This window comes from Canis lupus, chromosome 11 (assembly GCF_003254725.2).
Source record: "Canis lupus dingo isolate Sandy chromosome 11, ASM325472v2, whole genome shotgun sequence".
Lineage (NCBI taxonomy): Eukaryota > Metazoa > Chordata > Mammalia > Carnivora > Canidae > Canis > Canis lupus.
Window position 1 is genome coordinate 35333996 of NC_064253.1, and position 24556 is coordinate 35358551.

At 38.3% G+C, this 24556-nt stretch overlaps 1 protein-coding gene across 12 annotated transcripts in view; it reads left to right on the top strand.

Annotated features, from left to right (window-relative positions):
• Positions 1-24556, top strand: part of CCDC171 (coiled-coil domain containing 171) — a 322836-nt gene that overhangs the window by 88676 nt on the left and 209604 nt on the right. For all 12 annotated transcript variants that reach the window (XM_025431987.3, XM_025431986.3, XM_025431994.3 and 9 more), the window contains 2 exons: positions 3304-3442; positions 21227-21329. In XM_025431987.3, coding sequence (XP_025287772.3) covers positions 3304-3442; positions 21227-21329 — 242 coding nt within the window. The remainder of the gene's footprint in view (positions 1-3303; positions 3443-21226; positions 21330-24556) is intronic.

Genomic DNA, 24556 nt, shown 5'->3' on the forward strand with positions numbered 1-24556 from the left:
CTTACCACGATCAAGTGGGATTTATTCCTGGGTTGTAAGGGTGGTTCAATATTTGCAAATCAATCAACACGATACACCACATTAATAAAAGAAAGCATAAGAATTATATGATCCTCTCAATATATGCAGAAAAAGTATTTAACAAAGGACAACATCATTCTTGATAGAAGCCCTCAACAAAGTAGGGTTAGAGGGAATATACCTCAACATAATAAAGACCGTATATGAAAAACCCACAGTTAATATTATCCTCAGTGGTGAATAACTGAGAGCTTTTCCTGTATGGTCAGGAACAAGATAGGGTTTTACATTCTCATCACTGTTATTTAATGTAGTACTGGAAGTCCTAGCTTCAACCAGACAACAAAAAGAAATAAAAGGCATCCAAATTGGCAAGGAAGAAAGGCAAACATTCACTGCAGATGACGTGATGCTCTATGTAGAAAATTCCACCAAAAAATTGCTAGAACTGATACATGAATTCAGTGAAGTCTTAGGATACAAAATCAATGTACAGAAATCCTTTGCATTTCTTTTTTTTTTTTTTTTTTAAAGATTTATTTATTTATTTATGATAGTCACAGAGAGAGAGAGAGAGGCAGAGACACAGGCAGAGGGAGAAGCAGGCTCCATGCACCGGGAGCCCGACGTGGGACTCGATCCTGGGTCTCCAGGATCGCGCCCTGGGCCAAAGGCAGGCGCCAAACCGCTGCGCCACCCAGGGATCCATCCTTTGCATTTCTATACACCAATAATGAAGCAGCAGAAAGAAAAATTGAAAAATGGATCCTGTATACAATTACACCAAAAGTCATAAGATACTTAGGAATAAACCTAACAAACTCTGAAAACTATAAAACACTTATGACGGAAATCAAAGATGACACAGAGAAATGGAAAAACATTCTGGGGAATGGATTGAAAGAACAAATATTGTTAAAATGTCTATCCTACCCAAATCAATCTATACATTTAATGCAATCCCTATCAAAATACCCCCAGCATCTTTCACAGAGGTAGAACAAACAATCCTAAAATTTGTATGGAATCACAAAAGAAAAAGACCTTGAAAAATAAAAGCAGAACTGGAAGCTTCCCAATTCTGAACTTGAAAGTTATATGACAAAGCTGTAGGGATCAAGTCAGTATGGTACTGGCACAGAAACAGACACATAGATCAGTGGAAAAGAATAGAAAACCCAGGAATGGACCCACAACTCTATGGTCAACTAATCTTTCCTGGACCCACAACTCTATGGTCAACTAATCTTGACCAAAGCAGGAAAGAATATCCAATGGAAGAAAGACAGTCTCTTCAACAAATGGTGTTGGGAAAACTAGACAGCTACATGCAAAAGAATGAAACTGGACCACTTTCTTACACCATGCAAAAAAAATAAATTCAAAATGGATGAAAGACTTAAATGTGAGACAGGAAACCGTCAAAATCCTAGAGGAAGACATATGCAATATGTAACAACTTCTGTTTTTTAAAAAGATTTATTTACTTTAGAGAGAGAGAAGGAGAGCATGAATGGGAGAGGCAAAGGGAGAGGGAGAGAGAATCTCAAGCAGACTCTGCACTGAGCACGGAGCCCAATGAGGTGCTTGCTTTCCCATGCCCTGAGATCATGACCTGAGCTGGAACCAAGAGTCAGATGCTCAAACAACTGCGCCACACAGGTGCCCCAATCTATAGCAACTTCTTACTAGATATGTCTCCTAAAGCAAGGGAAACAAAAGCAAAAGTAAACTATTGGGATTTTGTTGAGATAAAAAGCTTCTGTATAGTGAAGGAAACAATCAACAAAGCTAAAAGGCAACTTTTGGAATGGGAGAAGATACTTGAAATGACATATCTGATAAAGGGTTAGTATCCAAAATCTATAAAGAACATAAAATTCATCACCCAAAAAACAATCCAATTAAAAAATGGGCAGTAGACATGAATACAACATGTATTCAGATGGCCAATAGGCACATGAAAAGATGCTCAACATCACTCATCACCAGGGAAATACAAATCAGAATTCCAATGGGATATCATCTCACACCTATCAGAGTCGCTAAAATGAATAGCACAGGAAACAACAGATGTTGGCGAGGATTCAGAGAAAGGGGAACTCTCTTAGACTGTTGGTGGTAATGCAAACTCTGGAGCCACTCTGGAGAACAGTATGGAGTTCTTTAGAAAGTAAAAAATAGACTGTCTTACCATCCAGTAATTGCACTATTGGTATTTACCCAAGGATACAAAAATACAAATTCCAAAGTGTACAGTGCAACCTGATGTTTATAGCAGCATTACCAACAATAGCCAAATTACAGAAAGAGTCCAAATGACCATTGACTGATAAATAGATGAAGAAGAGGTGGGGTACACACACACACACACACACACACACACACACACACACACACACTGGAATATTACTCAGCTATCAAAAAGAATGAAATCTTGACATTTGCGATGATGTGGATGGAACTAGAGATTATTATGCTAAACCAAAGAAGTCAGAGAAAGACAAAAACCATATGATTTCACTCATATGTGGAATTTAAGAAACAAAAAGATGAACATGGGGGAAAAAGGGAGGCAAATCATAAAAGACTCTTAACATTTAGAGAGCAAACTGAGGGTTACTGGAGGGGGGGGGGCATAGGCTAAATGGGTGATGGGAATTAAGTAGAGCCCTTGTGATGAGCACTGGGGGTTGTATTTAAGTGATGAATTGCTAAATTCTATACCTGAAACTAATATTACACTGTATGTTAATTAATTGGAAATTAAATAAAAACTTGAAAAAAAAAAGAATTTTATGTGTTTTCACAGTGAACATGAATGATTTTTGATGATTCTTTTGGATTTTCCATTTTCTATCACATTAGTTCCACTTGCGTGGACATTGAGGAATAAAACATTTGTTCCATTTTTAATATTATACTTTAATTTGAAAATTGTTTGATAGAACTGTTTTCTGTCTTGAGGCAATTTCTGAGTTAATTGAACTGTGGTGGGTGAGTCCACCCACCACAGCTCATCAGAAATAATGGTGAGACCAAATCAACACTACCAAATCGATTTTGTTTATAACCTTGGGCATAGTAAAATATCTGCTAATGAAAGGAGCAGAGTCTTTCATTAAAGAATATGTAATTCTTTTTGTTTGAAAAAATGAGAGGTGGCATTTAAAAGCCACAAAAACATGGTAGATAATACACCTGCCAGTTATGTTAAAGCTGTATAATAGGACTTGATAAAACCATATTTGAAAAATCTACTCTGATGCTTTAACTTTTCAGATTAGAAAGAGAGTATTTCTCCAAAAACAAGAAACTAAATGAAGAGATCGAGGAACAGAAGAAAGTAATTATAGACCTTTCAAAGAGACTCCAGTATAATGAAAAAAGTTGCAGTGAATTACAGGAAGAACTTGTAATGGTAAGGATAAAAAAACCCTATGGCAATTACTTTATTGGGTCAAATTCGATGTTTAACAGGTTCCCCCCCCCCCTCACTACATGCCATGAGATAATAGCATGAAAGTAATTTTAGTGCCATTGATATAAAATTTCAAAATCAGGGATGCTGATTACAACAAAGATGTATGTGATAAAACTTCTCTAGAAAAATTGGGAAAACTAATTGGGAAAAATTGGGAAAACAGAATTATAGATTATTTTAGAACTTATTCAGGGGCCTTCCTTCCTTCCTTCCGCCCTTCCTCCCTTTCCCCCTTCCCCCCTGCCCCCTCCTTCCCCTATCCCCCTGGTGCATTGTTACTTAGGTGAGAGGGGGATCAGGGTTTATAATCAATAGATCTAATGATTTCAAAGATTCCCTTTTGTAGTCATTTTGTACCTGATCATTTTGTTTCCATTCCCCAATAATCCATCTTTCACACCATCACCACATTTGTCTTCCTGAGTTATTGATCTGATCTTGTCATCCTCACTTTATTAAAAAACCATCAATGTCTCCTTGTTGTTTTCAGAATGAAATTCAGCTTCTTGCCATATAATCTAAAGCCCCTTTCTTTATGGCTCCGTGTTAACTCTTTGAGCTTCTTCTGTGTCCACTGCCCTCTATCTTGCTTCAGCCCTTAGTGTATTATTCTTGCCTTCCTAAACACATTGTATATTTTCATATCTTCTTGCTTTTGTTCAATCTGTTCATTTTTTTGACTCACATTAACTGAACTGCGTCTTTCCATTAGTAAACCCCTGTGTATCCTGTAATGCCCTGCTCTGGCATCTTGCAATCTGTGCAGCCTTCCATGATTCCCTCTTTCCCCACTGTCCCATCCTTCTAGTCAGAATTTTGCCTTTTCCCAACTTTGTGTTTCCTTTTTTTAAATTTTAAAAAATATTTGTTTGAGAGGAGAGAGACCACACAAGTTGGGAGAAGGGGCAGAGGGAGAGGGAGAAGGAGACTCCCCGCTGAACAGGGAGCCTGATGTGGGGCTCAATCCCAGGATCTTGAGATCATGACCTGAGCCAAAGGCAGATGCTTAACTGCCTGAGCCATCCAGGCACCCCCCAGCTTTGTGTTTCTTTCGTACTTAGTTTACCATCTTCACCACAGTTTAGCATAATACTCACCAAATCTGATATGTATTATCTCTGCTAAGAGATTGTGAATGCATTGGAGTTAACATAATTCATTTTACATATGAAGATTCCACTATAGTGCTTGCCTCCTTAAACATTTGTTGGATGCATGTATTTGGTTGATGCAGCACACTGCTGTTCAGTAGTTTGCTGGGAACCCCAAAAGGGAGGGCATAAAATCGAGAGTAACACCCTGTGTTTTTTTCTTGTTCTCCACATGAATACCTTCTGCAGACTTAGCTACTTCACTTTCAATTCTTAGTGATATCAGTTATTGAAGAAAATAAATATTTTTCTCCTTGTCAAAAGATATGGAGACTCTGGGTTATATTAAGAAGTGGTGGCCAAATTAGCGCTGCCCCAGATAGAAAGGTAGTGATGGGATAAAATTTAAACTCTATCACTTTCAAATGATCAATATTTTTTTTATGTATATGCATACTTTATTTATTTATTTTTTTATTGGAGTTCAATTTGTCAACATATAGCATAAGACCCTGTCAAGTGCCCCCCTCAGTGCCCATCACCCAGTCACCCCAACCCCCCACCCACCTCCCTTTCCACCACCCCTTGTTCATTTCCCAGACTTAGGTGTCTCTCATGTTCCGTCACCCTCACTGATATTTCCCACTCATTTTGTCTCCTTTCCCCTTTATTCCCTTTCACTATTTTTTATATTCCCCAAATGAATGAGACCATATAATGTTTGTCCTTCTCCGATTGACTCACTTCACTCACCATAATACCCTCCAGTTCCATCCACGTTGAAGCAAATGGTGGGTATTTTTCGTTTCTAATGGCTGAGTAATATTCTGTTGTATACATAGACCACATCTTCTTTATCCACTCATCTTTCGATGGACACCGAGGCTCCTTCCACAGTTTGGCTATTGTAGACATTGCTGCTATAAACATTGGGGGGCAGGTGTCCTGCTGTTTCACTGCATCTGTATCTTTGGGGTAAATCCCCAGCAGGGCAATTGCTGGGTCGTAGGGCAGGTCTATTTTTAACTCTTTGAGGAACCTCCACACAGTTTTCCAGATTGGCTGGACCAGCTCACATTCCCACCAACAGTGCAAGAGGGTTCCCCTTTCTCCACATCCTCTCCAACATTTGTTGTTTCTGTCTTGTTAATTTTCCCCATTTTCACTGGTGTGAGGTGGTATCTCATTGTGGTTTTGATTTGTATTTCTCTGATGGCAAGTAATGTGGAGCATTTTCTCATGTGCTTGTTGGCCATGTCTATGTCTTCCTTGGTGAAATTTCTGTTCATGTCTTTTGCCCATTTCATGATTGGATTGTTTGTTTCTTTGCTGTTGACTTTAATAAGTTCTTTATAGATCTTGGATACTAGCCCTTTATCTGATATGTCATTTGCAAATGTCTTCTCCCACTTTGTAGGTTGTCTTTTAATTTTGTTTACTGTTTCTTTTGCTGTGCAGAAGCTTTTTATCTTGATTAAGTCCCAGTAGTTCATTTTTGCTTTTGTTTCCCTTGCCTTCATAGATGTATCTGCAAGAGTTGCTGTGGCCAAGTTCAAAAAGGGTGTTGCCTGTGTTCTCCTCTAGGATTTTGATGGATTCCAGTCTCACGTTTAGATCTTTCATCCATTTTGAGTTTATCTTTGTGTCTGGTGTAAGAGAATGGTCTAGTTTCATTCTTCTGCACGTGGCTGTCCAGTTTTCCCAGCACCATTTATTGAAGAGGCTGTCCTTTTTCCAGTGGATAGTCTTTGCTGCTTTGTCGAATATTAGTTGACCATAGAGTTGAGGGCCCATTTCTCGATTCTCTATTCTGTTTCTTTTTTTTTTTTTTAAATTTATTTATTTATTTATTTATTTATTTATTTATTTATTTATTTATTTATTTATGATAGTCACAGAGAGAGAGAGAGAGAGGCAGAGACACAGGCAGAGGGAGAAGCAGGCTCCATGCACCGGGATCCTGATGTGGGATTCGATCCCGGGTCTCCAGGATCGTGCCCTGGGCCAAAGGCAGGCGCCAACCCGCTGTGCCACCCAGGGATCCCTCTCTATTCTGTTTCATTGAGCTATGTGTCTGTTTTTGTGCCAGTACCACACTGCCTTGATGATCACAGCTTTGTAGTACAACCTGAAATCTGGCATTGTGATGCCCCCAGCTCTGGTTGTCTTTTTCAATATTCCCCTGGCTATTCGGGGTCTTTTCTGATTCCACACAAATCTTAAAATGATTTGTTTCAACTCTCTGAATAAAGTCCATGGTATTTTGATAGGGATTGCATTCAATGCGTAAATTGCCCTGGGTAGCATTGACATTTTCACAATATTAATTCTTCCAATCCACAAGCATGGAATATTTTTCCATCTCTTTGAGTCTTCCTCAATTTCTTTCGAAGTGTTCTGTAGTTTTTAGGGTATAGAACTTTACCTCTTTGGTTAGGTTTATTCCTAGGTATCTTATGCTTTTGGATGCAATTATAAATGGGATTACCTCTGTAATTTTTCTTTCTTCAGTTTCATTGTTAGTTATTGAAATGCCACTGATTTCTGGGCATTGATTTTGTATCCTGCCACACTGCCGAATTGCTGTATGAGTTCTAGCAATCTTGGGCTGGAGTCTTTTGGGTTTTCTATGTATAGTATCATGTCATCTGCAAAGAGGGAGAGTTTGACTTCTTCTTTGCCAATTTGAATGTCTTTTATTTCTTTTTGTTGCCTGATTGCTGAGGCTAGGACTTCCAGTACTGTGTTGAATAGCAGTGGTGAGAGTGGACATCCCTGTCATGTTCCTGATCCTAGGGGAAAGGCTCCCAGTGTTTCCCCATTGAGAATGATATTTGCTGTGGGTTTTTCATAGATGGCTTTTAAGATCCTGAGGAATGTTCCCTTTATCCCTATACTCTGAAGAGTTTTGATCAGGAATGGATGCTGTATTTTGTCAAATGCTTTCTCTGCATCTATTGAGAGGATCATATGGTTCTTGTTTTTTCTCTTGTTATGGTCTATTACACTGATTCCTTTATGAATGTTGAACCAGCCTTGCATCACGGGGATAAATCCCACTTGTTCATGGTGAATAATCTTTCTTCTTAATGTACTGTTGGATCCTATTGGCAAGTATCTTGTTGAGAATTTTTGTATCTGTGTTCATCAGGGATATTGGTCTGTAATTCTTTTTGGTGGGGTCTTTGTCTGGTTTTGGAATTAAGGTGATGCTGGCCTCGTAGAATGAGTTTGGAAGTATTCCATCCCTTTCTGTCTTTTGGAACAACTTTAGTAGAATAGGTATTGTTTCTTCTTTAAACATTTGATAGAATTCCCCTAGGAGGCCATCTGGTCCTGGACTTTTGTTTCTTGGGAGGTTTTTGATGACTGCTTCAATTTCCTCCCTGGTTATTGGCCTGTTCAGGTTTTCTATTTCTTCCTGTTCCAGTTTTGGTAGTTTGTGGTTTTCCAGAAATGCGTCCATTTCTTCTAGATTGCCCAATTTATTGGCATGTAGCTGCTCATAATATGTTTTTTAAATTATTTGTATTTCCTTGGTATTGCTTGTGGTATCTCCTTTTTTATTAATTTGAGTCTTTTTTCTTTTTAATAAGGCTGGCTAATGGTTTATCTATCTTATTAATTCTTTCAAAGAACCAACTCCTGGTTTTGTTGATCTGTTCTACAGTTCTTCTGGTTTCTATTTCATTGAGTTCTGCTCGAATCTTTATTAACTCTCTTCTGCTTGGTGTAGATTTTATTTGCTGTTCTTTCTCCAGTTCCTTTAGGTGCAAGGTTAGCTTGTGTATTTGAGTTTTTCCAATTCTTTGAGGGATACTTGTATTGCCATGTATTTCCATCTCAAGACTGCTTTTGCTGTATCCCAAAGATTTTGAATGGTTGTATCTTCATTCTCATTAGTTTCCATGAATCTTTTTAATTCTTCTCTAACTTCCTGGTTGACCCTTTCATCTTTTAGCAGGATGCCTTTAACCTTCATGTGTTTGAGTTTCTTCCAAATTTCTTCTTGTGATTGAGTTCAGGTTTCAAAGCATTATGGTCTGAAAATAGCGGGGTACAATCCCAGTCTTTTGGTATTGGTTGAGACCTGATTTGTGACCCAGTATGTGGTCTATTCTGGAGAAAGTTCCATGTACACTTGAGAAGAATGTGTATTCAGTTGCATTCAGATGTAAAGTTCTGTAAATATCTGTGAAATCCATCTGGTCCCCTGTATCATTTAAAGCTCTTGTTTCTTTGGAGATGTTGTGCTTAGAGAATCTGTCAGGTGCAGAAAGTGCCATGTTGAAATCTCCCAGTATTAGTGTATTATTGTCTAAGTATGTCTTTACTTTGTTCATTAATTTTTTTAAAGGATTTATTTATTTATTTATTCATGATAGACATAGAGAGAGAGAGAGAGAGGCAGAGAAACAGGCAGAGGGAGAAGCAGGCTCCATGCCAGGATCCCGACGCGGGACTCGATTCCGGGACTCCAGGATCACGCCCAGGGCCAAAGGCAGGCGCTAAACCGCTGAGCCACCCAGGGATCCCCCAGTTTGTTTATTAATTGATTGATATGCTTGGCAGCTCCCACATTAGGGGCATAAATATTCATGATTGTTAGGTCCTCTTGTTGGATAGATCCTTTAAGTGTGATATAGTGTCCCTCTTCATGTCTTACTACAGTCTTTGGGATAAACTTTAATTTATCTGATATAAGGATTGCTACCCCTGCTTTCCTTTGAGGACCATTTGAATTGTAAATGGTTCTCCAACCTTTCATTTTTAGGGTGTAGGTATCCTTAGGTCTAAAATGAGTCTCTGGTAGACAGCAAATAGATGGGTCTTGCTTTTTTTATCCAGTCTAAAACCCTGCGTCTTTTGATGGGCTCATTAAACCCATTCATGTTCAGAGTTACTATTGAAAGATATGAATTTAGTGTCATCATAATACCTATTCAGTCCCTGTTTTTGTGGTTTGTTTCTTTGGACTTCTTCTTCTTTTACAGAGTCCCTCTTAATATTTCTTGTAGAGCTGGTTTGGTGGTCACATATTCTTTCAGTTTCTGCCTATCTTGGAAGCTCTTTATCTCTCCTTCTATTCTGAATGAGAGCCTTGCTGGATAAAGTATTCTTGGCTGCATGTTCTTCTCATTTAGGACCCTGAATATATCCTGCCAGCCCTTTCTGGCCTGCCAGGTGTCTGTGGAGAGGTCTGCTATTAATCTAATATTTCTCTCCATATAAGTTAGGGATCTATTGTCTCTTGCTGCTTTAAGGATTTTCTCTTTATCTTTGGGATTTGTAAGTTTCACTATTAAATGTCGAGGTGTTAAATGTTTTATTTTTTATTTTTTATTTTGTGAGGGGGGACCTCTCTATCTCCTGGATCTGAATGCCTGTTTCCCTCCCCAAATTAGGGAAGTTCTCAGCTATGATTTGTTCAAATATGCTTTCTGGTCCTCTGTCCCTCTCGGCATACTCTGGAACCCCAATAAACGTAGATTTTTCCTTCTGAGGCTGTCATTTATTTCCCTTAACCTTTCCTCATGGTATTTTAATTGCTTTTCTCTTTTTTTCCTCAGCTTCCTTCCTTGCCATCAACTTGTCTTCTGTGTCACTCACTCTTTCTTCTACCTCATTAACTCTCATTGTTAGGACCTCCAGTTTGGATTGCATCTCATTTAATTGATTTTTGATTTCAGCCTGATTAGATCTAAATTCTGCAGTCATGAAGTCTCTTGAATCCTTTATGCTTTTTTCCAGAGCCACCAGTAGCTTTATAATTGTGCTTCTGAATTGGCTTTCTGACATCAAATTGTAACCCAAATTCTGTAACTCTGTGGCAGAGAGTACTGTTTCTGATTCTTTTGTGGTGAGTTCTTTCTAGTCATTTTGCTCAGTGCAGAGTGGCTAAAAACAAGTTGTACTAGAAAAAGAAAGGAAAAAAAAGAAAAAGAAAATAAAAAGGAGGGGTATCCTCTGGTTTTATGTACTGTAAATCCCTCGACTTCCCCTGGAGCTTTCCAGCACTGCTGGTCAAGAACTTACTCTTCCCCTGTCCTTCCAGCTGGTCTTCTGGGGGCGGGGCCTGCTGTGCTGATTCTCAGGTGTGTGCACGTGGGGGAGCTGCCCCGCCCCCTGCCAGGTGCAAGGCTCAGTGGGAGCTGTTTTTCCTGTGAGGCCCCTGTTCCCTGGCGGCCCCGCCCCCTCCCAGGCACAGGGTGACACTAGGAGGAACAACCCCACTGGCAGCGGCCAGCTCTCCAGCTCTGGAGTCAGCTCCCTGCAGTAACTACCACAGTTTCCCAGTCTGCACTGGCCTGCATACTCCGGGGTGGGGGGCGCTGACCTGCACAGATCGGGGGCGCCCAGCGGTAGCAGGAGCATCCTCACTGTCCTGGGCCCACCCCGCCTCTCTGTCCCGGGGGAGCGCAGGATCCTGGGCTGTGTCCCCCGTCCCTGGGCTCCGGGGCCTGCGCTGCTGGGGTCGCTCCTGGGCTGCGGCTCCCGAAGGCAGCAGGGTGCAGCCCCCTCCGCCTGGAGCCCCCTCCTGACCGACCGGCTGCTCCCTGAGGCCCCGCCGGGTGCTCCAGCCCTTTCCCGCACTCGGCCCGCGGGGTGTGGGGCGCTCTCCCCCGGGTGCACGTCCTCTGTCAGTGACCCCGGGAGGCTGGACCCTCCACTGCCCCTCCTGCGGTTCTGCCTGGGTTCCCTGCTGAGTGCCTTTCAGTCCGGGAACAATCTGATGTGGATTTTTAAAGTTCCTGCTTCTCCGGGGCTGGGCTCTTCTGTCCCAGAGGCTCTCACTGCCCGGCCTTAGCCCGGCTCCTGCGGGGCCCCTCCCCTACTTGATTCTTTATTTTATTTTTTCTACCTTCCTACCTTGTTAGAAGCACAGAGTCTTCTCTCTGTAGCATTCCAGCTGTCCTCTCTTTAAATCTCGGTCGAATTTGTAGGTTTTCAAGATGATTTGAAAGTTATCTAGGTAAGTTGGGGCCTGGTGGGTTGAGGACCCCACTCCTCCGCCAGCTTGCCCTGCCCCCCAAATGATCTAATGTTATATGTGATCTTCATTTAACCCAAGATATTCATTGTGTTCTGATTCAGGGACTGATACTATTCTTCGCTGTTGGGTTAAATTTGTAGTTTGAGTTCTTTGAATGTGAAATTTTTAGGAAGTTTAGGGCTCTCTGTGTAGCATACCTCTATTGCCTGTTCACTCTTGTGTGCTAACCCTCAATTTCCTAGGCTATCCTACTTCTTGACTCCTGGCTCAGGAGATGAATCAGTGGTGGGGAAACACATGTCAAAGCCATTGAGCTGAGTCACGGATTTGGTCTTCTTGCTTATAGACTCTGTATTCAGTAGTTTGAAAAGTTAGCCAGAGTTACAACTAAGAATGCGTCAGGAGGGACAGTCATCAGTGTCAGTTGTATGAATTATCCTAATTTAGCTTTCTACATTCCAGTGACTAAATACAAATGAAAGAAGACAGGCTTAATTCACCGTGGAGGGTACTGGTACTTGGTGATGAAAAAATTTCACTTGGTGCTAACAGGTTTTTCTTTTTCAACTTTTACAACTTGGCACATGGTCTGAAATAAGGCAAGTTGCAGCTTATGGGCAATCTTTGTTCACTTGTTTGGGCCTCATCCTATGAAGCACTGTTGTGATCATAGTGAGGAAGAGTGCAGACTAATTATTTCTGCAAAGCTTGATGGATTACTAGACATTGTCACAGATCAGTGAATAATAGTTCCTTGCTGAAGAGCTAATGATTCAGGTTGCACCTAAGTGATCTGTACTGTATATGCTTCAATCTAACTATACTTTTCCATTCTATTTTTCATCTTTCTTAAACCTATAGCTTTGTCTTATTTTCTTCCATCTTCCTGTTTCTTTTGCTTCCCCCCCTTCCCTATAATGAGATTTCTAACTTGTTCTGTTTTCTGATTGGAGCTGTTGTTCTCTAGCACTTTACCTGACCACAATATAAAATTTAAGAATTATTTAATGAAAAATTTTTAATGAAAATACTGTTGCTTTATGTATTAAGTACAGTGTTTTTCTTTTTTATAAAAAAATTCATCTAGCACTTTTTCTAAATATATTTTTCTTGTACATATTCTTTGATTGTTTTTTTTTTTCCCCAGTAGATTAGTGGCTCTTGGAATGGGGAGAGGGCAAAGTTTTAGAAAATTTTTCTCAAAAGAGATATCTGTCAAATTAAAAGTTTTAAAACATAAAAAATAGCATTTTTTCTAGTTTTGTATCCTCAAAGCTAGCTATTATTATCTTTGCTTTGAATTCATAATGGGTTTGACTAAAGAAAAAATGACCTTAAGAGGAGGCTTTTACCTTTGCTTTTGGAAATCAAGCTTTGTTTTAATGACATCTCAGGATCCCATGTACCTGTGTGTCTTTCTCACACTTATATTTTTTTTAAGCATAATAGTTTCAGTATTTTTTAGAATATAAATGGGAAGTATAAATTACTTACAGGTAATTTTTCTCTCCCTTTGAGGTAACAGCTTGTTTTCCAGACTAGGTCATGTTCATGGTCATTATTCAAGTCTTAGTCTTTATTTTCTCTGTTGCATTGCAAGAAAAAATTAAAGCCACTTTCCTCTCTAGGTTTACTAGTGAGATCAAGGTGTTATTAATAATGCAAAGACTTCAGGAAGTTTTGATTAATATCAAATATTAATAATATTAATATTAATAGTTGTATAACTTAGTATAACTAAGTGTGTAACTAAGCTTTTAGAGTTGGAGGGGGTCTCAGAGATTGTCTAGGTAAGAATACATGAAGCATTAATAAACCACTTGGAAAGTGATAGCTCTCTTGTTTCAGGAGATATAATACAAATATACAACATAATTTTGGAGTATGTTGAATCCTTTGTTGGTATTTAAGAAATATAAACTCAGACAGCTTTAACTTTACTTTTATATTAATGAAATTTCTCCTATTCATTGTATGGGTTTGAGAAATATGATTAGTAAATGAATGGCATATTGTTATTATATTTAATGCCATAGAATTAATAGAATTTAAATATAGGACATCTAAAGATTTAACAAAATTAGTTTTGTGTTCTGTGTTATACACTATCGAATTTGACTTTAAAAAGTTTTGATTAAAATTGAACTATTAATTTCACAATCTATGACTTTAATAATGATTTAATCAACTACTAAATAAAACTGACTTTCTAATTTAAGTTGCTCAGTGATTATGCTTATTAAAGTCCATCAGAGGCTCAACATATCCAGTTGGGTCTTTTAGTCATTACTGTGAATTTTTATATTTGCTTCTCCCGAAGCAGGGGAGCTATCATTTTAAAATTGGTATTATTAGGATTTGCTTTGTGCTTTCTACAATGAAATTTTTTAAGTCCATCATTTCTTGAGATTTGTTTCTCTGCCACTCAGTAATATTTAGTTACAGCTCTAGGAGAGACCATATATTGAAAAGGGAATTCTAGTTCTCATGAGGTTTTGTTCAAAGAATATTTTATTCTCTAAAGAACTTGTGATTGAAAATGGTCAAGTGTACGTTTTTTCCCTGTACTTTGGGGGTTTAACTGATTATATAATACAATGATTGCCAGCATTAGATAGGATTTTGGAAAGTGCTCTGATTACTATGCTTTGTGGTAAAGTTAATGTTTCTTGATAATATTTTTGCTTCAAATGATCTGTTAGGCTTGCTTTAGGGTGACGTGTCTCTGATTTTGCAGAAGGTACCCGAAACTAATTGGCTAATAAATATTCTATATTGATTTTTTACTAAAAAATAGTTGATTCCTTCAGAATAGTAGTGTTTGTATATGAACATTGTTTTTGCTAATATGAAAATCACTTTCTTTCTTTCCTAGTGGCCCTTAAATATTAATACTATTAGATAGTACTCACTGAATGTGTATGTGTGTATCTGTGTGTTTAAATGTTCATTATGTGGCTGGCTTTCTAAATTTATAATGTGGTTATAAAGCTTTTTGAAATTTATTTTTTTCCATTTTTTGGAAATTTATTCTTATATAAATTATTAAGTTTTGAATATTCAAATCTCACCTTTGACCTGGGAAAAAATAAAATGGTGTGTGTGAGAAAGAGAGAGTAAAGAGAGAGATGTTTGTCTGTCAAGGCATATATTCAGAGTGGAGAGTAGAATCTGTAGAAAAATAAACTAATTATAAAACCACATAAGGGAGAATGGCATTTCATGTTATGATATAAGCAATTGAATACTCAACAGAATACTCACATCCATGGAAGGAGCATAAGCAAGCAAAGCAAGGAGGGAAAGAAATAGTAAACTTTTATGAGGAAGTAAGAGATACTAATTATCATTAATATGACTGATGGAAAGTTGCAGATAGTGATGACCATGTATGCTGATCAGATCAAATTCAGTTCAGTGGAGCAAACTCCTTGTATTCTACAAATGCACCGGGTATGTAATGGGTTTTTAGGTGGAGGATAGGATGAAAAGGTGAGACAAAGTATGTGATGTTGATTATATGCTCTGATGCTCTCCTGTTTTTACTCAGAATTCCTTCATAATGGCTTAAAACATATTTGAATCAAAAAGTTTAAAGCTTACTTGAGTTAAAAAATGTTCAGAAATTATAAGGATTATGTATCACTGCTACAAAAATTCAACCTATGTTTAAAGTGCAAATTTCATTTAAAAAACTTAATGATAAAAAAAAACTTAATGATTAAATAAATGATCTTTTCTTTTTTACTTATTTTTTCTACTATTTTAAACTTTATTAACAGTGTCCCTTAACTACTTTTACTGTTATTTATGGTTTGAGTCAACTTTTTCCATTACAGATCAGCAGTGCCCATTTGACAATTTCTAGATAGGAGTATTTGCATATACTTTTTATATGTCTCTTCAAGAGCTGGCATTAGAAATTTTTATTTAAATGCATAACCATTTGTGATATTTATACACAGTAAAAAACTGAGGGATGTGTCTTTGTGGGCTCAAAGAAAGATAAGATATGAAAGAAACAAAAAGAATGACATGTTAGACTAAGCCAGAAATTCATTCATTTTAGCAGTTTGTGATATAGTATACCAGGGTGGAAATATAATATAGGTCTTTGTCATCTCATTGTGCCTTCCAGTTAAAGGCATTTTATAAACAACCTTGACTTCTCCTTAATAATACATTAAGATCTGTCACACATTTTTCTGAACTTTCTTTGAATATTTTTGTACTTTTAGTCCCCTGTCTACGCTGGTTATAGATTCATTACAACATCTAAAATAGTCCTTGGTTTGTGATGAATAATCAGTAAATGTTCACCTAAACTTCTGGTTACTCAACACAGCATTAAGAGACTTTTATTGCTAGAGTAACAAACTCTTTATGTGGATTATGTCCAGGGTAAAAAGAAGTGAGTCGTTTTATTCTGCAGTTTTTTGGGAAAGATTTATTTATTTATTTTTATTCTACAGAGAGAGGGCGAGTGAATGAGAAAGCAAGCATGATCAGGGAAAGGGCAGTGGAAGAGGGAGAGAGGGAGAATCTCTAGCAGATTCCCCACTGAGCTGGTAGCCCAATGTGGGGCTTGACACTAAGACCTTGAGATCATGACCTCAGCCAAAATCAAAAGTTGATTGCTTAACCGAGTCACCCAGGGGCCCCTTATCCTATAGTTTTGCCTTTTAAATGTCTATGGATGTTTAGAATTATAGAATATCATTTTTTAAAGATCTTATTTATTTATTCATGAGAGATATAGAGAGGCAGAAACTCAGGCAGAGGGAGAAACAGGCTCCCTGTGGGGAACCAATGTGGGACTCGATTCTGGGACTCTGGAATCACCATGAACCAAAGGCAGATGCTCAACCACTGAGCCACCCAGGTGTCCCTAGAATTATAGAATTTCTTAAATCAACAATGTAACATTTAATCTAAACCTACTCTATATTTCAGAAAATAAAACATGTTAATCAAAAATGAGAAATTTAGTATTTTATTTTTGCTTGGCACTTTCTTTCCAACCCAACAGTTTGTTTTCTAAGCAGATAAATTCTGCTTTCATTCTAGAATTTTTTTTACACATCAAAAAGCTATTAAGTTGGCAGTCCAGGTGGCTCAGCATTTAGCGTTGCCTTCAGCCCAGGGCCTGATCTTGGAGACCTGGGATCGAATCCTAATCAGGCTCCCAGCATGGAGCCTGCTTCTCCCTCTTCCTGTGTCTCTGCCTCTTTCTCTGTCTGTCTCTCTCATGAATAAATAAATAAAATCTTAAAAAAAAAGCTTTAAGAGAACTAACAGCTTTAGGAATAAAATTTAAATGTAAGTGCAATCCACATTTCAGAAAAGCCCAAACACTTTTGCTGTATGAATGAAGAATGAAACCTTCATTTATAAAACCAAAACGATTTATTGGGAAGAAAAATTGTCGACTGTAAAATAGTGACACTTTTTCTTGTCAGGCCATGGAAAAAGTGGTTCTGTGTCCCCCAGATCCAATGCAGTGGCAGAAGGGTTCTGCCCAGGAGGAAAGGCATGCTGGCTTTAAGGCACTGCAGCTCTGCTTGAGGAGATTGCCCTTACTTGGACTAGAGAGTGGAGAACTTCACATTCCAGGGCATGGTGGAAAAGAAGATAGATCTTGGTAAAGAGCAATTAAGAGGAACCTGTGCCTCTATGATACAATAAAATAACCCAGCAGCCTGAAGTTTAAAAAAGAGAATGAGAGAGACAGCTAAGAGGAGCCATTATGTGGTCACAGTGGAGTTAGGGGTTGGGAAGGCCATGTGCATCCATCCATTCAGGAGCAGTGAAAGCAGGATATGAGGCCAACCTGAAAGCAGGCCCTAAGCCACATGCAAACACATCAACAGAGTGGAAGCCTCACTGGCACAAGGGACTTAAACACAACCTTACTGACTGAACCTTAAGGTGCTCTGATGAGAGGTGATTCCTAGGAAGCCAGCTTAAATGTAATATCACCATCATCCCTGACAGTCTGTTACACTGTGTGCATGCCCACAGACATGTGCCCTCTTGCCTATTAACATGAAGTGAGGTGTGGTTGAAAGGAGATTGCTGTGATTAACAAAGGACATCCATTTCACCTTTAGGACTCTGAAGTTATTTCAAGAGCTGGGAACAAAACTAAATATTATCATAAAAGATGGACTTATGGCCCTTAGAAAGGAAATTACAAGGGTTTTAAAAGCTATGTGCCAGGAATCATGGATGAAGACCAGATCTGTATTTCTTACAACAAATCCCAGTATAATAGTATGCTAAATAAGTTTTCACATAACTGGATATACATAAGAGGAGATAATATAACCAAATCCTTGCCATATTGCTTATATTAGATTCTAGATTGATCAAAGAACCATAAAAAAAGGTAAAGAAATACTGGAAGAAAAAGAGAATTAAGTGTTTTATAATCTGGGAGTAAAGAACGTCTGACACAAAATCTCGAAGTCCCGGGACACCTGGGTGGCTCAGCGGTTGGGCACCTGCCTTCGGCTCAGGTTATGATCCTGGGATCGGGGATCGAGTCCCACATCAGGCTCCCTGTGGGGAGCCTGCTTCTCCCTCTGCCTGTGGCTCTGCCTCTCTCTCTTAGTCTGTGTCTCTCATGAATAAATAAATAAATCTTTAAAAAAACAAAAACAAAACAAAATCTAGAAGTCCCAAAGCAAATTATTTTATTTTTTAAAGATTTTACTTATTTGACAGAGAGAAAGAGGGCAAGCACAAGCAGGGGGAGCAGCAGAGGGAGAGGGAAAGGTAGGCTCCCCACTAAGGAGGGAGCCCAATGCGGGGCTCAATCCCAGGACCCTGGGATTGTGACTTGAGCCAAAGGCAGACCCTTAGCTGACTGAGCCACCTAGGTGTCCTCCAAAGCAAATGATTGATAAATTTGATCACTTAGAAAATACAATTTTGTTTTTATAAATATAGTTAGAAGGTGAGTGACAAATTGGCAATAATGATTTGCAACATGGATGACAAAGGGATTGTTTCCATAATTTAGAAAAAACTGTTGTAAATCACTAAGGTCAATACAGACAACGTAGTGTAAAAATGGGCATGTGATGTGAAAAGGTGTTCACAGGAAAAGAGGTATAGGTGGCTAGTCAACCTATGAAAATATCCTTAATCTTAGTTAAAAATTTTTTTAAATTTATTTATTTATTATTTATTTATTTATTTATTTATTTATTTATTTATTGGAGAGACAGAGAGGCAGAGACACAGGCAGAGGGAGAAGCAGGCTCCATGCAGGCAGCCCGATGTGGGACTCAATCCTGGGACTCCAGGACCACACCCTGGGCCAAAGGCAGGCGCCAAACTGCTGAGCCACCCAGGGATCCCAATCTTAGTTAAAATTAAAGAAATGCACATTAGAATATGTTGATAACGGTTACCATTGGGAAGATATTGAGAAATAGGCACTTATACTGTATGTTGTAGTATAAAGTGGTAGGACTCTGGAAACCAGTTTGGTAATGATTGTCTAAAAATAGGTTTACATATCCTTTTACCTATCAAATCTGTTTCTAGCATTTTATTGAGTAGGTATACTTGCATGTTTATGGAAAGATATACAAGTACACATACAAGGATGTTTATTGTACCATTATTACTGATGGCAAAAAAATACTGTAAATTTCAACAGTAGCAGGCTGATTAAATGAATTAGTGGTACATCTTCACAATAGAGTACTATGAATCTAAAAAAAGTGATGTGGAAAGATGCCAAAGACATAATAAGAATGGAAAAGTAAGTTATATAGCACATGTATACTATGATCGTATATATATATTTTTAAGATTTTATTTATTGATTCATGAGAGACAGAGAGATGCAGAGTCATAAGCAGAGGGAGAGGCAGGCTCCTCACAGGGAGCTTGATGTGGGTCTTGATTCTGGGATCTGGATCACAACCTGGGCTGAAGGCAGGTGCTCAAATGCTGAGCCACCCAGGCATCCCAGTTATTTATTTATTTATTTTTAAAGGATTTTATTTACTATGATCCTATTTGAATTCAAAATCATACATATGTACTATGTATTTTATATAAAAACTTTTTAAATTACTGCTTTTGATAATCAATATTGTCTAGGTGCTAGGAATACACTGATAAGGACAAAAACCCCACCATATCTCCACTCCCAGAACTTAAATTATATGAGATGGACACTAATAAATGTAGAATCATAATTGTGATAATTGCTGCAAAGAATGTAATAGAGATAATAGATATTGTTGGGGAGGTGAAGTGGATAGCTTTTCTGAAAAATGTGATAATAGAACGGACATCTAAAGAAAACATTATATGTTTTATATATTTTAAGAATAAAATTTTGGAAAAAAAATAAAATTTTGGAAAAAAAATAAAATTTTGTTTTGTATTATCTATTCTCCCGCTTCTTCTGGATCTATAAGCACTCTTTCACTAGTGCTTCCACTTCATCAGCTTTTAAATACACTTTAATTTCTCATGAACTGAAAAAAAAGAAAACAAAACTCTTCTTCAGCCTCACTCTTCTTTCCAACTACTTCCCTTTATTTCTTCTTCCCTTCTTACCAGGAAAAGGGTGTCTAAACTTCCTGTTTCTGCTGACTTATATCTCACTCAATTAGGACAAAAGAAATTCAAGCTTACTACTTCTTCAGCCTATTCAGTCTGAGATATAACAGATTTCATCAGGATCATGATCTCTAGGCCCCTTGAATGCTTCTTAGTCTCTATTTTGCTTGAATATTCTGTGACATTGGACGTAACTGACAACTCTGTCCTTCAAATGCTCTCAGTTTTCATTGATGCTATCCTTTTCTGTTTTTTCTTCCTCTTTTTTTCAATCTGCTTTGCTGTTTTTTTTTTTCTTTTCTAAATATTAAGCTCTGGCATTCCTTAAGGACTCATCGTAGGCCCTGTTTTCTTTTTGTCGAAGGCTCTCCAGGCAAGCTTCAGGTAGTATCTGTAGGTGATTCCCAAACCTATTCCTGACTTCTCTTCTGAGCTTTGTATCATCATGTCCAGCTGCCTCCCATATTTTTCCATTTTATTTGTTCTAATCCAATTTAATCTGGTCAATGTAGTCTAACTGAATGCAGCATCGCCAGGGCCTGGCCATTCTATCTTCTAAGTATTTGCCCCTCACCCTCTTTTTCCTTTTCACAGCCAAGACCCTAGCCTATACTACCATTAACTCTTGAGTAGTTCCTTCTACATGGTCATACTGTATTCACTTTTGAACACCATCTGGCAATTTGCCACATGACTGCAACCTTAATCTTTTAAAGTGTTTCCTAATTTCTCTTTGTCTCAGTTTTCTTATCTGTAAAATTGACTTAATAGTTAACCCTTCCCTCTTGGATTGCTGTGAAGATAAAAAGAATTATTATGTATAAAATAGTGCCAGGCACTAAGGCCTCAGGAAATTGTTATCAAGATCTTATACAGAGTTACATTAAACCAAGCACAAGGTATGATTAAGACAGAATAGGTTTATTAATAATGGATTTGAATGGAGTAATTATTAGCTTGTTTATACTTAACAGTGCTGTATATTCACACAAATCTGCAGCTCTTATAATATGTGACCTTATTATGTGTAATTGTTTTCTTAATTAAAAGGCTAAGAAGCACCAGGCCTTTCTAGTAGAGACATGTGAAAATAACGTGAAAGAATTGGAATCGATCTTGGACAGCTTTACTGTGTCGGGCCAGTGGACATCAGGTTAGTTGAAGGTATAAAATGACAGATGCATCTGTCAGTGTTCCAAAGTCACTACATTTTGGGAATTCTGCAGATGCCTCTTACAGTCCCTCATCTCAACATGTTTCGATTTGATGACATGATAAGAGCAGTTCTCACAGCAGTCAGTTGGCCTAGCTGCCTGAGAAAGGGTGACGGAATGTGGTTGTCCTCCCAGAACTTGATTTACAAGTGTTGGGGTCTGTGTGATTGGACAGACAAGGGCTCACTTGCTGTGTTCTGAATCCAACTGAGAAAAAAAGTCCTTACAGTATACCTGCAAGGGGAACAGATGTTTCCATCAAACTGAGCCAAATTCTGAGGCAACCTTCAACAACTTAAAGGTCATGCATTCAAAAGGTTATGTAGGACACAGCCTGTAACACAGTGCATATGCTAAGCTGGTTTTCTCCTTCACTTCCTGCTACCATACATACACTCTCCAGAGAAGAATGCTTAGTTAAAATGTTTTGGTTTTAGTATTAGCACGGTTAATAAGATAAAGGACTATAAAAATTGTGTATTAGGTAGGCATATTTTGGGAACTAGCAGAAGCATTAACTGCTTAATGAAGGCTGTCTATGATTTCTACTTCCTTAATTTTTTTGTGCATATGCCATTATATGTATAATGGTAGTTTTGACTTGAATACTTTTACTTTCCTACCTCAGTTTTCTTAAAGATTTTATTTATTTATTCATGAGAGACAGAGAGAGAGAGAGAGAGAGAGAGAGAGGGAGAGGAGAAAGGCAGAGACACCGGCAGAGGGAGAAGCAGGCTTCATGCAGGGAGCCCGACATGGGTCTCCATCCCAAGTCTCCAGGATCACACTCCGGGCTGAAGGTGGCGCTAAACCGCTGAGCCACCGGGGCTGCCCCCACCTTAGTTTTCTTTTGCCATACCATCAGCCTTGAATTCTTTAGCTGTTTTCTGACTCAGTTGTAAACGGCATGTAAAATTAAATTCATTACACTTTATTTTTATTTATTTATTTTTTTAAAGATTTATTTATTCATGAGAGACACAGAGAGAGAGAGAGAGAGAGAGAGAGCGAGCGCCAGAGATACAGGCTGAGGGAGAAGCAGGCTCTTCACAGCGAGCCCGATGTGAGACTCAATCCCAGATCCCAGGATCAGGCCCTGAGCCGAAGGCAGGCGCTCAACTGCTAAGCCACCCAGGCATCCCAAATTCATTACACTTTAAAATTGAGCTCCTGGATTCTGTTATTTTAAAGGAATCAAACAGATATTCGGCAAACGGGTTCTTTAGGAACTCGCAAGTTTAGGAAAGTTTGTTGTGCTTGAAACAGCAGAAGGATATATGATCAAGGCCCATTATTACTTTAAAGATACGCAGATTTGTGCTGGTGAACTGTTAGAAATTTAGTGTGTTTTGCTGTTATCTGTTTTTTTGGGGTCTCTTTTAATCTGTCATACTATTTTTGCAGTCATTTCATGAAATTGACTTGTTACTTTTTAAAAAATTTAAACTTTTCCCCAAGGGTTAGTGTTTCATGTTTTGTTACTGTGGAAAAATCAAGGTGTATAAAGTTGCGTAAAAAATATAGATATTGGGATCCCTGGGTGGCGCAGCGGTTTGGCGCGGGCCTTTGGCCCAGGGCGCGATCCTGGAGACCCGGGATCGAATCCCACGTTGGGCTCCCGGTGCATGGAGCCTGCTTCTCCCTCTGCCTATGTCTCTGCCTCTCTCTCTCTCTCTCTGTGACTATCATAAAAAAAAAAAAAAATATATATATATATATATATATAGATATTGGTGTTCAATTATATTTTCTACAGATTTGGAGGATGAATTTTCTTTCATAATGGTTCTATTTTATTATTGAGATGTGTCATTGCTTAATGGTATTAGAAGCTTTAAAAATGGTTAAATTATTATAATATATCTTCAATGTAATTTTAAATATTTCTTCAGAGTTGAATTTGAAAAACTAAAAATAGTGCCATATCTCTTTTGAGTTTTAAAATGAAATAGTTGATAACAAAGTAACTCAAAGCTATTGCTAAGCCTCTAGAAAACTTAAAATTTTTCTTTTTCTTTTCATCTTGTAGTAACCATCGTTTTTAAACTCCTAGTTTTCCATATATTGGCACAGCCTATATATTATGGAGAAAGTTTTTCTGGAAAAGAGACTATATGGTGAATTAGTGATTTTTTTTATTGCTATAGAGTGGTTTTTGTTTCCACATGGTGCTGGTTATTTACTCTTTTACCCACCAAGAGCCACTCTTCAGTGATCTATTTAACGGAAGCCAGGGGCCAGAGTGAAATCAGGTCCTAATAAGCAGGTAAGCGTGTTAGCCAGTATGCCAGCAAGAAGAGATGGCATACTCTGAAGAGTTCGTTAGAAGAGAATTTAATCAAGATATGAAAATATAGACAAAATAAGAGAACCAATAAGATAGGATAAGACAGGGGCACTTGTGTGGCTGAGGTCAGGGGGCATGGGGCTCTGTGCTAAGTGGGGAGTCTGCTTGAGATTCTCTCCCTCTGTTACTCCCCCAACTTGTGTGCATGTCGCCTCTCTCTTTCTCAAATAAATAAATCTTAAAAAAAAAAAAAAAAAAAAAAAAGATAGGGTAAGATGGCTAGAACAAGCCAGAGTGGAAAACCAATACCATGCCTAAGCCTAAAGGGTCCAGGGGAGGGCACATTGTCACTATAGTCACAATGTGGAACATTGTGGAAACTGTGGAAGAGGACCTACCTGACAAGAGCTGTAGCTGCTAAAAAATAAAGTCACTGCCAGGAATGCACTGGAGCAGAGAGAACAGAGGAAATAAATACCCTGACATTCTTTTCTTTCCCTTTTAAAAAAATTTTTCCCTCAACCCTCTTAATCTCCTCTAGGTATACTCACTGTCCAAATCCAACCAGAAGCCAGAGGGCAGAGGAGCCCAGATCATGCAGTCTATAGAGGTCAGCCTTTACAAGGCAGAACATTATTTGTTAAAATAATTTAACAAAACCTGTCACTTCTGGAGATATCTTGATTAAATTCTCTTCTGATGAACTCTTCAGAATGTGCCATCTCTTTTCCTGCTGGCACCCTGGCTGATACACTTACTGCTTAGGACCTGATTTCCCTCTGGCACAGAGCTTCCACAAAACAGCCCTGTAAAACTATGATGGACTCCCTTTCTGCTTACGCTGGTTTAGGTCAGGGTTTTATTACTTCACTGAGGGAT